General features: G+C 48.5%; 1 protein-coding gene across 1 annotated transcript in view; it reads right to left on the bottom strand.

Moving 5' to 3' along the window:
• The window catches only part of LOC139386378 (bone morphogenetic protein receptor type-2-like), a 133,797-nt gene that overhangs the window by 40,204 nt on the left and 80,611 nt on the right, over window positions 1-12,982 (bottom strand). Inside the window, exons 4-5 of the mRNA XM_071131925.1 lie at window positions 8,587-8,594; window positions 4,172-4,371 (exon numbers count right to left, since the gene is read on the bottom strand). Of these exons, the coding sequence (XP_070988026.1) occupies window positions 4,172-4,371; window positions 8,587-8,594 (208 nt within the window). The remainder of the gene's footprint in view (window positions 1-4,171; window positions 4,372-8,586; window positions 8,595-12,982) is intronic.

Raw genomic sequence — 12,982 nt, forward strand, 5'->3', positions numbered from 1 at the left:
TATGGGGATTCTAGTGGGGGGATATAGGTAGCACACAGGAGGACATTTTTCTCTGTTAGGATAATTTCCTTTTGAATTTCTAGCCAAATGTAGAATGTTCCTGTTTTGATTAATTTAATGGAGTGAGTTAGGTCTGCTCTATACCAAATTAGCATACCCCCTGAGTCCCTTCCCTGTTTCACACCTGGTAGTTTGGTGGATGGGACTACCAGCTCTCTGTAACCTAGAGGGCAACCAGTGGGTCCGTCTCCTCTATACCACCCACCTGGTAGTGTGGTGGATGGGACTACCAGCTCTCTGTAACCTAGAGGGCAACCAGTGGGTCCATCTCCTCTATACCACCCACCTGGTAGTGTGGTGGATGGGACTACCAGCTCTCTGTAACCTAGAGGGCAACCAGTGGGTCCGTCTCCTCTATACCAGGTTTCTTGCAGGATGACAATGTCTGTATTACCGATTTCTTTGGTGAAGTCCGGGTTTCTGCTCTTTAGGCCAAAGGCAGATGACCTCAGGCCTTGGATATTCCAGGATAATATAGTGAAGGCTTTTTGTTCCATAGAGTGTCCAATGTTGTTGGTCGTGGTTTGGCCTCAGGCCAGTAAGTGTGAGCAGAGCCTGCTGAGCATCTGGTACATGCCATTGGCTTCGGCGAGTGTGAGAGTGGGGGTTGGGACTGTTTGCCCGCTCACTACCTGGGCGTATGTGTGGCTTCCATGTTGAGGCCCTCTTTGCGGGGGTGGGGTGTATGGGGTGGGCAGGAGTGGCATAGGTCTGATCTGAGGGGGCCTAAATGGGGTGTGGGCATGGTTGACGTGGGGGGGTGTTGATTGGTTGGGGTGGGGGTGTGGATGTGTCTGGGTGTACTGTGGTCTGGATGTAATTCCTCTTGGCGTGGGTCCTCTATGTGTAGGTCCAGGGGGGGTCCTGCAGATCTGGGAGGGTGTCTCGCTGGTCTGGATGGGGTGTCTATTGATCTGTTGCTCCTGTGTGAAGTGTTGGGGATACGTTTGAGAGCGATGTCCTTTAGAGTTCGGGCAAAGGTGGGCACTGCTGCCTTGTAGAGGTGGACCTGGTCATAGAGGCTGTTCAAGTCCAGGATGGAGTGGTGGGCCAGGAAAACGTTTGGTTTTGAGGCACAGTCACGGGAAATACTTGCATTTACCCGCTGTATTGTGGCAGGGTGGAAGTATTTTCGTGGTAGCAGGGTGGAGATAACCACTTGTGCGTTGGGGAAAGTAGAAGAAGCCTTTTCAATCACTCCCTTCAGTGCTGTGGCCACTCTTTCCTGCTGTGCTCTCAGGTCGTTTGTGCCTGTGTGTATTATTATGTGGCTGGGTGAGCCTAGTTTGGCCTCAGACAGAAGGTCGAGGGCATGCTGGGTGTTTGGACACCAGAGTTTAGACACACTGTGTTTGGGAAAAAGTTTTTTTTCTTCTATATATTTCCCATTTGAGTCCATAAGTAGTACAATCTGCGTCTTGTGTTTGTCCTCAGTGGGTGTGGGGGGGTTGTCAAAAGGGCTATCAGGGTGGCTGACAGGGGGGGTGCTCAGAGGGGGTGAGAGCCTCTGGGCTTGGGGTTCTTCATTTGTCTGTTCTGCTGTGATGTCGACTCTATGGTCAGGGTCTGGTGTGGACTGTTCTGCTGTGGTGTCGACTCTATGGTCAGGGTCTGGTGTGGACTGTTCTGCTGTGGTGTCGAGACTTTTGTTGGGTGCTGAGGTGGGCTGTTCTGCTGGCTTCTCTGTGGGGGCGGCCACCTCTCTAGTGGGTTGTTCTCTGTCACACGCCGTCCCCCTCAACTTCTCCTCCATCCCCCTCAACCTCTCCTCCACCAGCAGTCTGATACTCTCCTCTAGTGCTCTGTTCTGCTCCTCTTTCTCCTGTTGTATTTGTCTCACCACTGTCCAAAGTGCAGATATGTCTCTGTCCACCTCCAGCTCTCCGGGTCTGGTTAAGGGGCTGTTGTTGTGCTGGACTGTTGTCTGGATCTGTGCTGACTGAAGTGTAATCACCTGCTGTTCCAGCTCCATCTGCCTTACCTCCAGCTGGGTGAATTTGTCCTTCATTTCAATGAGGGAGTGGTAATCTGTGCTGGGAGGTTGACTCTCCGCTGGGGGTTGCTCATCTGTGGGGTTACATAATGAAGAGGTCTGGTCTGACCCGCTCGGTGTGGGGGTATCTTTATCAAGGGAGAGCTTCTCCTGCTGGGCTAATTCTTTGATTAGGTGAAAGTCCAGCTGAAACTGTTTGTGGTTATTCTGTACCATTACTGTTCCGGATTTATAGATATTTATATAACTTAACTCAGAGTCCTCGTTATCAAGTATCCTGAGTTTCCACCCCTCGTTAACCCCCCCTCTCTTAACAAAGGGGTAGTGTGCTAATATGGCACTGTGCCATGCCAGGGTATGGTTTGTGTGGAAGATAAGGTTGCTGATGTTCCCATTTTTGTAATAGTCAGCAAAAAGTGTTTCTTGATTTTCTATAAGGAGCTTCTTCTTGTGGTCTTTTCTTGCCTTATCATTCTTTACATGCAAAGGGTGCTGTATTTTAATTACCTCTGAACAGCGGGAGGGAGCTTCTAAGGCCTCTCCATTTGGTTGGGGTAGACTGTGTGACTCTCCTGCCATTGTTGGGCTAATGGGCTTTGACACCTCTCACTTGACACGTCAGTGCTAGTTGAAGCTGTATCAAGCTTGGCAGAATTATGTTAGAATTCAGTCCTTATAAAGTAATGTTGTGTATTTTTCTTCTTGGCTTTTGGAAATAAAATATAGTTTCAGACTAAACATTACTCACTCAGTTCCAGGTTGGATGGTGTTTTCAGGTTTCTGTTGTTTTCCAGAGAATTTGCTATATAGGGTAATAAATCCTTGGTTGTTGTGAACTTTCCAGGTGATTCCGTAATTCCGTCCAAAATCAGGTTGTAGGTTTTAAGTTTTGATTTGAAGTAGGGGTTATGTTGAAGAGGGTAGAATCCAGTATGTGTTCCTGACAAAAAATCCAAGTTTATCTAACTCCTAATCTATCTTTTTTAAAGAAAATGCTGAAAAATGCAGGAGCTCTGATCCTGACCTCTGCTCTGCTCTGCTCTGCTCTCAACTCTCTGGCTACAAAGAAACAACCCTCAACTCTCTGGCTACAAAGAAACATCCCTCAACCCTCTGGCTACAAAGAAACATCCCTCAACCCTCTGGCTACAAAGAAACGACCCTCCCCTCTGGCTCCAAAGAAACGACCATCCCTCTGCCTAGAAACGACCCTCCCTCTGGCTAGAGAGAAACGACCCTCCTCCCTGGCTAGAGAGAAACGACCCTCCCTCTGGCTAGAGAGAAACGACCCTCCTCTCTGGCTAGAGAGAAACGACCCTCCTCTCTGGCTAGAGAGAAACGACCCTACTCTCTGGCTAGAGAGAAACGACCCTCAACTCTCTGGCTACAAAGAAACAACCCTCAACTCTCTGGCTACAAAGAAACATCCCTCAACCCTCTGGCTACAAAGAAACTACCCTCCCCTCTGGCTACAAAGAAACGACCCTCCCCTCTGGCTCCAAAGAAACGACCATCCCTCTGCCTAGAAACGACCATCCCTCTGCCTAGAAACGACCCTCCCTCTGCCTAGAAACGACCCTCCCTCTGCCTAGAAACGACCCTCCCTCTGCCTAGAAACGACCCTCCCTCTGGATAGAAAGAACATTTTTACAGGACCTTTCTTCTTCTCTTTTTAACCCCAGTTTATAGAAACATGTTTTCACATATGTAGACACTGGTCTGGTGCTGGAGAGAATGAATACGAGGTTGAAAAGTGGTGGAGTTGTCCTTTAAGGCTGTCCTGGTCGAGGCTGGGTTCTGAGGCTGCTGCCTCCATCATGTCATGCCATAATAACCCTAACCACTAGTAACAGCAACCCTAAGTACTACAACACCACTACTCACCTCTAGTAGTCGAGGCTGGGTTCTGAGGCTGCAGCCTCCATCATGTCATGTCATAATAACCCTAACCACTAGTAACAGCAACCCTAAGTACTACAACACCACTACTCACCTCTAGTAGTTTAAGGCTGTCCAGGTCGAGGCTGGGTTCTGAGGCTGCAGCCTCCATCATGTCATGTCATAATAACCCTAACCACTAGTAACAGCAACCCTAAGTACTACAACACCACTACTCACCTCTAGTAGTTTAAGGCTGTCCAGGTCGAGGCTGGGTTCTGAGGCTGCGGCCTCCATCATGTCCATGTTGTGTAGTCCCTGTTTCCTGTCTCCACTCAGCATGCGGTACCCGAAGAACAGCGCCACGATCAGCACTGCTACTATGGAGACAGACGCCAAGGCAATCACAATGGTCTCCTCGCGGTACAGCGGCCGCGGGTCTGGGGATGATGACATCACAGGGTCAGAGGATGACATCACACAGCAGGGGTCAGAGGTTAGGGGTCAGAGTTGGTTAGGGGCAGGTACGGAGATCCTTTCCATTTCAGGATCACAGCACCATACATAGATAAACATTGCTTGGTCTACAGACTTGGTCTACAGAAGGTAAATGTTTCTCCTTCATAAGCTAGAGAGCCAGTTCACCTTGCTTACGATGTGCATCACTCTCTAATATTCACCCATTCACTCACTTCACATACTGAACTAACTAAACTAATGAACACTTTCAGGAACAGCAGTCAACAGGGGGGATCTTCAAGAGATCTCCTGTCCTCCGGTCTTTAATATCAAACATGAGTGTCACATTCTGGCCTTAGTTCCTTTGTTTTGTCTTTGTTTTAGTATGGTCAGGGCGTGAGTTGGGGTGGGCAGTCTATGTTCTTTTTTCTATGATTTGGTATTTCTGTGTTTGGCCTGGTATGGTTCTCAATCAGAGGCAGCTGTCAATCGTTGTCCCCTGATTAAGAACCATACTTAGGTAGCCTGGTTGTCCCTGATTGAGAACCATACTTAGGTAGCCTGGTTGTCCCTGATTGAGAACCATACTTAGGTAGCCTGGTTGTCCCTGATTGAGAACCATACTTAGGTAGCCTGGTTGTCCCTGATTGAGAACCATACTTAGGTAGCCTGGTTTCACCTTTGAGTTGTGGGTGATTATTTTCTGTTCTGTGTTTTGCTTCAACGTTCAGGACTGTTCATTTTTGTCGTTTTATTGTTTTTGTTCAAGTGTTCGGTATTCAATACAATATGGACACTTACCACGCTGCGCATTGGTCTGACATTTCTTACTCCTCATCAGAGGAGGACGAAGACAAGCGTTACAATGAGATACAACTCAGTGTGACATCATACACACAGACTCACTACTACTGTCTACTCCTAGGCCGTCATTGAAAATAAGAATTTGTTCTTAACTGACTTGCCTAGTTAAATAAAGTTAAAATAAAATACCAACAGATAGAACTCACTACTACTGTACTAAAAGATATAACTCACTACTACTGTCTACTAAAATATATAACTCACTACTATTGTCTACTAACAGATATAACTCACTACTACTGTCTACCAACAGATATAACTCACTACTACTGTCTACTAACAGATGTAACTCACTACTACTGTCTACCAACAGATATAACTCACTACTACTGTCTACTAAAATATATAACTCACTACTACTGTCTACTAATAGATATAACTCACTACTACTGTCTACTAACAGATGTAACTCACTACTACTGTCTACCAACAGATATAACTCACTACTACTGTCTACCAACAGATATAACTCACTACTACTGTCTACCAACAGATATAACTCACTACTACTGTCTACTAAAAGATATAACTCACTACTACTGTCTACTAACAGATACAACTCACTACTACTGTCTACCAACAGATATAACTCACTACTACTGTCTACCAACAGATATAACTCACTACTACTGTCTACTAACAGATATAACTCACTACTACTGTCTACCAACAGATATAACTCACTACTACTGTCTCCCAACAGATATAACTCACTACTACTGTCTACCAACAGATATAACTCACTACTACTGTCTACCAACACATATAACTCACTACTACTGTCTACCAACATATATAACTCACTACTACTGTCTACCAACAGATATAACTCACTACTACTGTCTACCAACAGATATAACTCACTACTACTGTCTACTAAAAGATATAACTCACTACTACTGTCTACTAACAGATATACCTCACTACTACTGTCTACCAACAGATATAACTCACTACTACTGTCTACTAACAGATATAACTCACTACTACTGTCTACCAACAGATATAACTCACTACTACTGTCTACCAACAGATATAACTCACTACTACTGTCTACCAACACATATAACTCACTACTACTGTCTACCAACAGATATAACTCACTACTACTGTCTACCAACAGATATAACTCACTACTACTGTCTACCAACAGATATAACTCACTACTACTGTCTACTAAAATATATAATTCACTACTACTGTCTACTAACAGATATACCTCACTACTACTGTCTACCAACATATATAACTCACTACTACTGTCTACCAACAGATATAACTCACTACTACTGTCTACTAAAAGATATAACTCACTACTACTGTCTACTAACAGATATACCTCACTACTACTGTCTACCAACAGATATAACTCACTACTACTGTCTACCAACAGATATAACTCACTACTACTGTCTACCAACACATATAACTCACTACTACTGTCTACCAACAGATATAACTCACTACTACTGTCTCCCAACAGATATAACTCACTACTACTGTCTACCAACAGATATAACTCACTACTACTGTCTACCAACACATATAACTCACTACTACTGTCTACCAACATATATAACTCACTACTACTGTCTACCAACAGATATAACTCACTACTACTGTCTACCAACAGATATAACTCACTACTACTGTCTACTAAAAGATATAACTCACTACTACTGTCTACTAACAGATATACCTCACTACTACTGTCTACCAACAGATATAACTCACTACTACTGTCTACTAACAGATATAACTCACTACTACTGTCTACCAACAGATATAACTCACTACTACTGTCTACCAACAGATATAACTCACTACTACTGTCTACCAACACATATAACTCACTACTACTGTCTACCAACAGATATAACTCACTACTACTGTCTACCAACAGATATAACTCACTACTACTGTCTACCAACAGATATAACTCACTACTACTGTCTACTAAAATATATAATTCACTACTACTGTCTACTAACAGATATACCTCACTACTACTGTCTACCAACATATATAACTCACTACTACTGTCTACCAACAGATATAACTCACTACTACTGTCTACTAAAAGATATAACTCACTACTACTGTCTACTAACAGATATACCTCACTACTACTGTCTACCAACAGATATAACTCACTACTACTGTCTACCAACAGATATAACTCACTACTACTGTCTACCAACACATATAACTCACTACTACTGTCTACCAACAGATATAACTCACTACTACTGTCTACCAACAGATATAACTCACTACTACTGTCTACCAACAGATATAACTCACTACTACTGTCTACTAAAATATATAATTCACTACTACTGTCTACTAACAGATATACCTCACTACTACTGTCTACCAACATATATAACTCACTACTACTGTCTACCAACAGATATAACTCACTACTACTGTCTACTAAAATATATAACTCACTACTACTGTCTACTAACAGATATACCTCACTACTACTGTCTACCAACAGATATAACTCACTACTACTGTCTACTAACAGATATAACTCACTACTACTGTCTACCAACAGACACAGTTGAAGTCGGAAGTTTACATATACTTAGGTTGGAATAATTAAAACTCGTCTTTCAACCACTCCACACATTTCTTGTTAACAAACTATAGTTTTGGCAAGTCGGTTAGGACATGTACTTTGTACATGACACAAGTAATTTTTCCAACAATTGTATCACAATTCCAGGGTGTCAGAAGATTACATACACTAAGTTGAATGTGTCTTTAAACAGATTGGAAAATTCCAGAAAATGATGTCATGGCTTTAGAAGCTTCTGATAAGCTAATTGACATCATTTGAGTCAATTGGAGGTGTACCTGTGGATGTATTTCAAGGCCTACCTTCAAACTCAGTGCCTCTTTGCTTGACATCATGGGAAAATCTAAAGAAATCAGCCAAGACCTCAGAATAAAAACAGTGGCCTGAAGGTACCACGTTCATCTGTACAAACAACAGTACGAAAGTATAAACACCATGGGACCACGCATCCGTCATACCGCGCAGGAAGGAGACGCGTTCTGTCTCCTAGAGATGAACGTACTTTCCTGTCTTCCTCTGTTAGTTTAGGAAGGTTTGAAATTCTGAAAGAATGCCTATGCTTTCTGCATAGCTAAAGGACTGTCTGAAGTAGAAAGTTCTTGATAAAAGTCTGTAAATATATTGTTTATTTCTTTATGATTGGTAATCAGCTTGGCTGTCTTATTTCAGATTCCACCGACTTGCCGATCTGTTTCTCTAGATTTCAATTGACTGCAGTTTTCCTGCCTTTTCACCAGATTCCTACCATCTCTGCTTCAGCCTGGGAATATTCAGCTTTTTTTTTACTGAATAAAGCATTCAGCTCGTATTTGGTTTTCATCAGGGTCATCAGAGAAATGTCTCCGTCTCCTCCTCCTCTCTCTCCGTTTCCTCCTCCTACTCTGTAGGAGTAGGGGAAGAGAAGAGAGGAGAGGGATGGCGAGAGAGGAGAGTGATGTAGAGAGAAGAGAGGAATGGAGAGAGAGGAGAGGAATGGAGAGAGGAGAGGAGGAAGATGGAGAAGAGAGGGATGGAGAGACTCTACTGGCAGCGTAAAGGGTGACGGGGACTCTACTGGCAGCGTAAAGGGTGACGGGAACTCTACTGGCAGCGTAAAGGGTGACGGGGACTCTACTGGCAGCGTAAAGGGTGACGGGGACTCTACTGGCAGCGTAAAGGGTGACGGGGACTCTACTGGCAGCGTAAAGGGTGACGGGGACTCTACTGGCAGCGTAAAGGGTGACGGGGACTCTACTGGCAGCGTATAGTGTGACGGGGACTCTACTGGCAGCGTAAAGGGTGACGGGGACTCTACTGGCAGCGTAAAGGGGGAACGGGACTCTACTGGCAGCGTAAAGGGTGACGGGGACTCTACTGGGAGCGTATAGTGTGACGGGGACTCTACTGGCAGCGTAAAGGGTGACGGGGACTCTACTGGCAGCGTAAAGGGTGACGGGAACTCTACTGGCAGCGTAAAGGGTGACGGGGACTCTACTGGCAGCGTAAAGGGTGACAGGGACTCTACTGGCAGCGTAAAGGGTGACGGGGACTCTACTGGCAGCGTAAAGGGGGAACGGGACTCTACTGCTGGCAGCGTAAAGGGTGACGGGGACTTTACTGGCAGCGTAAAGGGTGACGGGGACTCTACTGATGGCAGCGTAAAGGGTGACGGGGACTACTGGCAGCGTAAAGGGTGACGGGGACTCTACTGGCAGCGTATAGTGTGACGGGGACTCTCCTGGCAGCGTAAAGGGTGACGGGGACTCTACTGGCAGCGTAAAGGGTGACGGGGACTCTACTGGCAGCATAAAGGGTGACAGGAACTCTACTGGCAGCGTAAAGGGTGACGGGGACTCTACTGGCAGCGTAAAGGGTGACGGGGACTCTACTGGCAGCGTAAAGGGTGACGGGGACTCTACTGGCAGCGTAAAGGGGGAACGGGACTCTACTGCTGGCAGCGTAAAGGGTGACGGGGACTCTACTGCTGGCAGCAAAAAGGGTGACGGGGACTCTACTGCTGGCAGCGTAAAGGGTGACGGAGACTCTACTGGCAGCGTAAAGGGGGAACGGGACTCTACTGGCAGTGTATAGTGTGAAGGGGACTCTACTGGCAGCGTAAAGGGTGACGGGGACTCTACTGGCAGCGTAAAGGGTGACGGGGACTCTACTGGCAGCGTAAAGGGTGACGGGGACTCTACTGGCAGCGTATAGTGTGACGGGGACTCTACTGGCAGCGTAAAGGGTGACGGGGACTCTACTGGCAGCGTAAAGGGTAACGGGGACTCTACTGGCAGCGTAAAGGGTGACGGGAACTCTACTGGCAGCGTAAAGGGTGACGGGGACTCTACTGGCAGCGTAAAGGGTGACGGGGACTCTACTGGCAGCGTAAAGGGTGACGGGGACTCTACTGGCAGCGTAAAGGGGGAACGGGACTCTACTGCTGGCAGCGTAAAGGGTGACGGGGACTCTACTGATGGCAGTGTAAAGGGTGACGGGGACTCTACTGGCAGCGTAAAGGGTGACGGGGACTCTACTGGCAGCGTAAAGGGGGAACGGGGACTCTACTGGCAGCGTAAAGGGTGACGGGGACTCTACTGGCAGCGTATAGTGTGACGGGGACTCTACTGGCAGCGTAAAGGGTGACGGGGACTCTACTGGCAGCGTAAAGGGTGACGGGGACTCTACTGGCAGCGTAAAGGGGGAACGGGACTCTATTGCTGGCAGCGTAAAGGGTGACGGGGACTCTACTGGCAGCGTAAAGGGTGACGGGGACTCTACTGGCAGCGTAAAGGGTGACGGGGACTCTACTGATGGCAGCGTAAAGGGTGACGGGGACTCTACTGGCAGCGTAAAGGGGGAACGGGACTCTACTGGCAGCGTATAGTGTGACGGGGACTCTACTGGCAGCGTAAAGGGTGACGGGGACTCTACTGGCAGCGTAAAGGGTGACGGGGACTCTACTGGCAGCGTAAAGGGTGACGGGAACTCTACTGGCAGCGTAAAGGGTGACGGGGACTCTACTGGCAGCGTAAAGGGTGACGGGGACTCTACTGGCAGCGTAAAGGGTGACGGGGACTCTACTGGCAGCGTAAAGGGTGACGGGGACTCTACTGGCAGCGTAAAGGGTGACGGGGACTCTACTGGCAGCGTATAGTGTGACGGGGACTCTACTGGCAGCGTAAAGGGTGACGGGGACTCTACTGGCAGCGTAAAGGGGGAACGGGACTCTACTGGCAGCGTAAAGGGTGACGGGGACTCTACTGGGAGCGTATAGTGTGACGGGGACTCTACTGGCAGCGTAAAGGGTGACGGGGACTCTACTGGCAGCGTAAAGGGTGACGGGAACTCTACTGGCAGCGTAAAGGGTGACGGGGACTCTACTGGCAGCGTAAAGGGTGACAGGGACTCTACTGGCAGCGTAAAGGGTGACGGGGACTCTACTGGCAGCGTAAAGGGGGAACGGGACTCTACTGCTGGCAGCGTAAAGGGTGACGGGGACTTTACTGGCAGCGTAAAGGGTGACGGGGACTCTACTGATGGCAGCGTAAAGGGTGACGGGGACTACTGGCAGCGTAAAGGGTGACGGGGACTCTACTGGCAGCGTATAGTGTGACGGGGACTCTCCTGGCAGCGTAAAGGGTGACGGGGACTCTACTGGCAGCGTAAAGGGTGACGGGGACTCTACTGGCAGCATAAAGGGTGACAGGAACTCTACTGGCAGCGTAAAGGGTGACGGGGACTCTACTGGCAGCGTAAAGGGTGACGGGGACTCTACTGGCAGCGTAAAGGGTGACGGGGACTCTACTGGCAGCGTAAAGGGGGAACGGGACTCTACTGCTGGCAGCGTAAAGGGTGACGGGGACTCTACGGGGACTCTACTGGCAGCGTAAAGGGTGACGGGGACTCTACTGGCAGCGTAAACGGTGACGGGAACTCTACTGGCAGCGTAAAGGGTGACGGGGACTCTACTGCTGGCAGCGTAAAGGGTGACGGGGACTCTACTGGCAGCGTAAAGGGTGACGGGGACTCTACTGGCAGCGTATAGTGTGACGGGGACTCTACTGGCAGCGTAAAGGGTGACGGGGACTCTACTGGCAGCGTAAAGGGGGAACGGGACTCTACTGGCAGCGTAAAGGGTGATGGGGACTCTTCTGGCAGCGTAAAGGGTGACGGGGACTCTACTGGCAGCGTAAAGGGTGACGGGGACTCTACTGGCAGCGTAAAGGGTGACGGGGACTCTACTGGCAGCGTAAAGGGTGACGGGAACTCTACTGGCAGCGTAAAGGGTGACGGGGACTCTACTGGCAGCGTAAAGGGTGACGGGGACTCTACTGGCAGCGTAAAGGGTGACGGGGACTCTACTGGCAGCGTAAAGGGGGAACGGGACTCTACTGCTGGCAGCGTAAAGGGTGATGGGGACTCTACTGGCAGCGTAAAGGGTGACGGGGACTCTACTGGCAGCGTAAAGGGTGACGGGGACTCTACTGGCAGCGTAAAGGGTGACGGTGACTCTACTGCTGGCAGCGTAAAGGGTGACGGGGACTCTACTGGCAGCGTAAAGGGTTACGGGGACTCTACTGCTGGCAGCGTAAAGGGTGACGGGGACTCTACTGGCAGCGTAAAGGGGGAACGGGACTCTACTGGCAGCGTATAGTGTGACGGGGACTCTACTGGCAGCGTAAAGGGTGACGGGGACTCTACTGGCAGCGTAAACGGTGACGGGAACTCTACTGGCAGCGTAAAGGGTGACGGGGACTCTACTGGCAGCGTATAGTGTGACGGGGACTCTACTGGCAGCGTAAAGGGTGACGGGGACTCTACTGGCAGCGTAAAGGGTGACGGGGACTCTACTGGCAGCGTAAAGGGTGACGGGAACTCTACTGGCAGCGTAAAGGGTGACGGGGACTCTACTGGCAGCGTAAAGGGTGACGGGGACTCTACTGGCAGCGTAAAGGGTGACGGGGACTCTACTGGCAGCGTAAAGTGGGAACGGGACTCTACTGCTGGCAGCGTAAAGGGTGACGGGGACTCTACTGGCAGCGTAAATGGTGACGGGGACTCTACTGCTGGCAGCGTAAAGGGTGACAGGGACCCTACTGGCAGCGTAAAGTGTGGCGGGGACTCTACTGGCAGCGTAAAGGGGGAACGGGACTCAACTGGCA

This window comes from Oncorhynchus clarkii, chromosome 3 (genome assembly GCF_045791955.1).
Source record: "Oncorhynchus clarkii lewisi isolate Uvic-CL-2024 chromosome 3, UVic_Ocla_1.0, whole genome shotgun sequence".
In the NCBI taxonomy this organism is placed as follows: domain Eukaryota; kingdom Metazoa; phylum Chordata; class Actinopteri; order Salmoniformes; family Salmonidae; genus Oncorhynchus; species Oncorhynchus clarkii.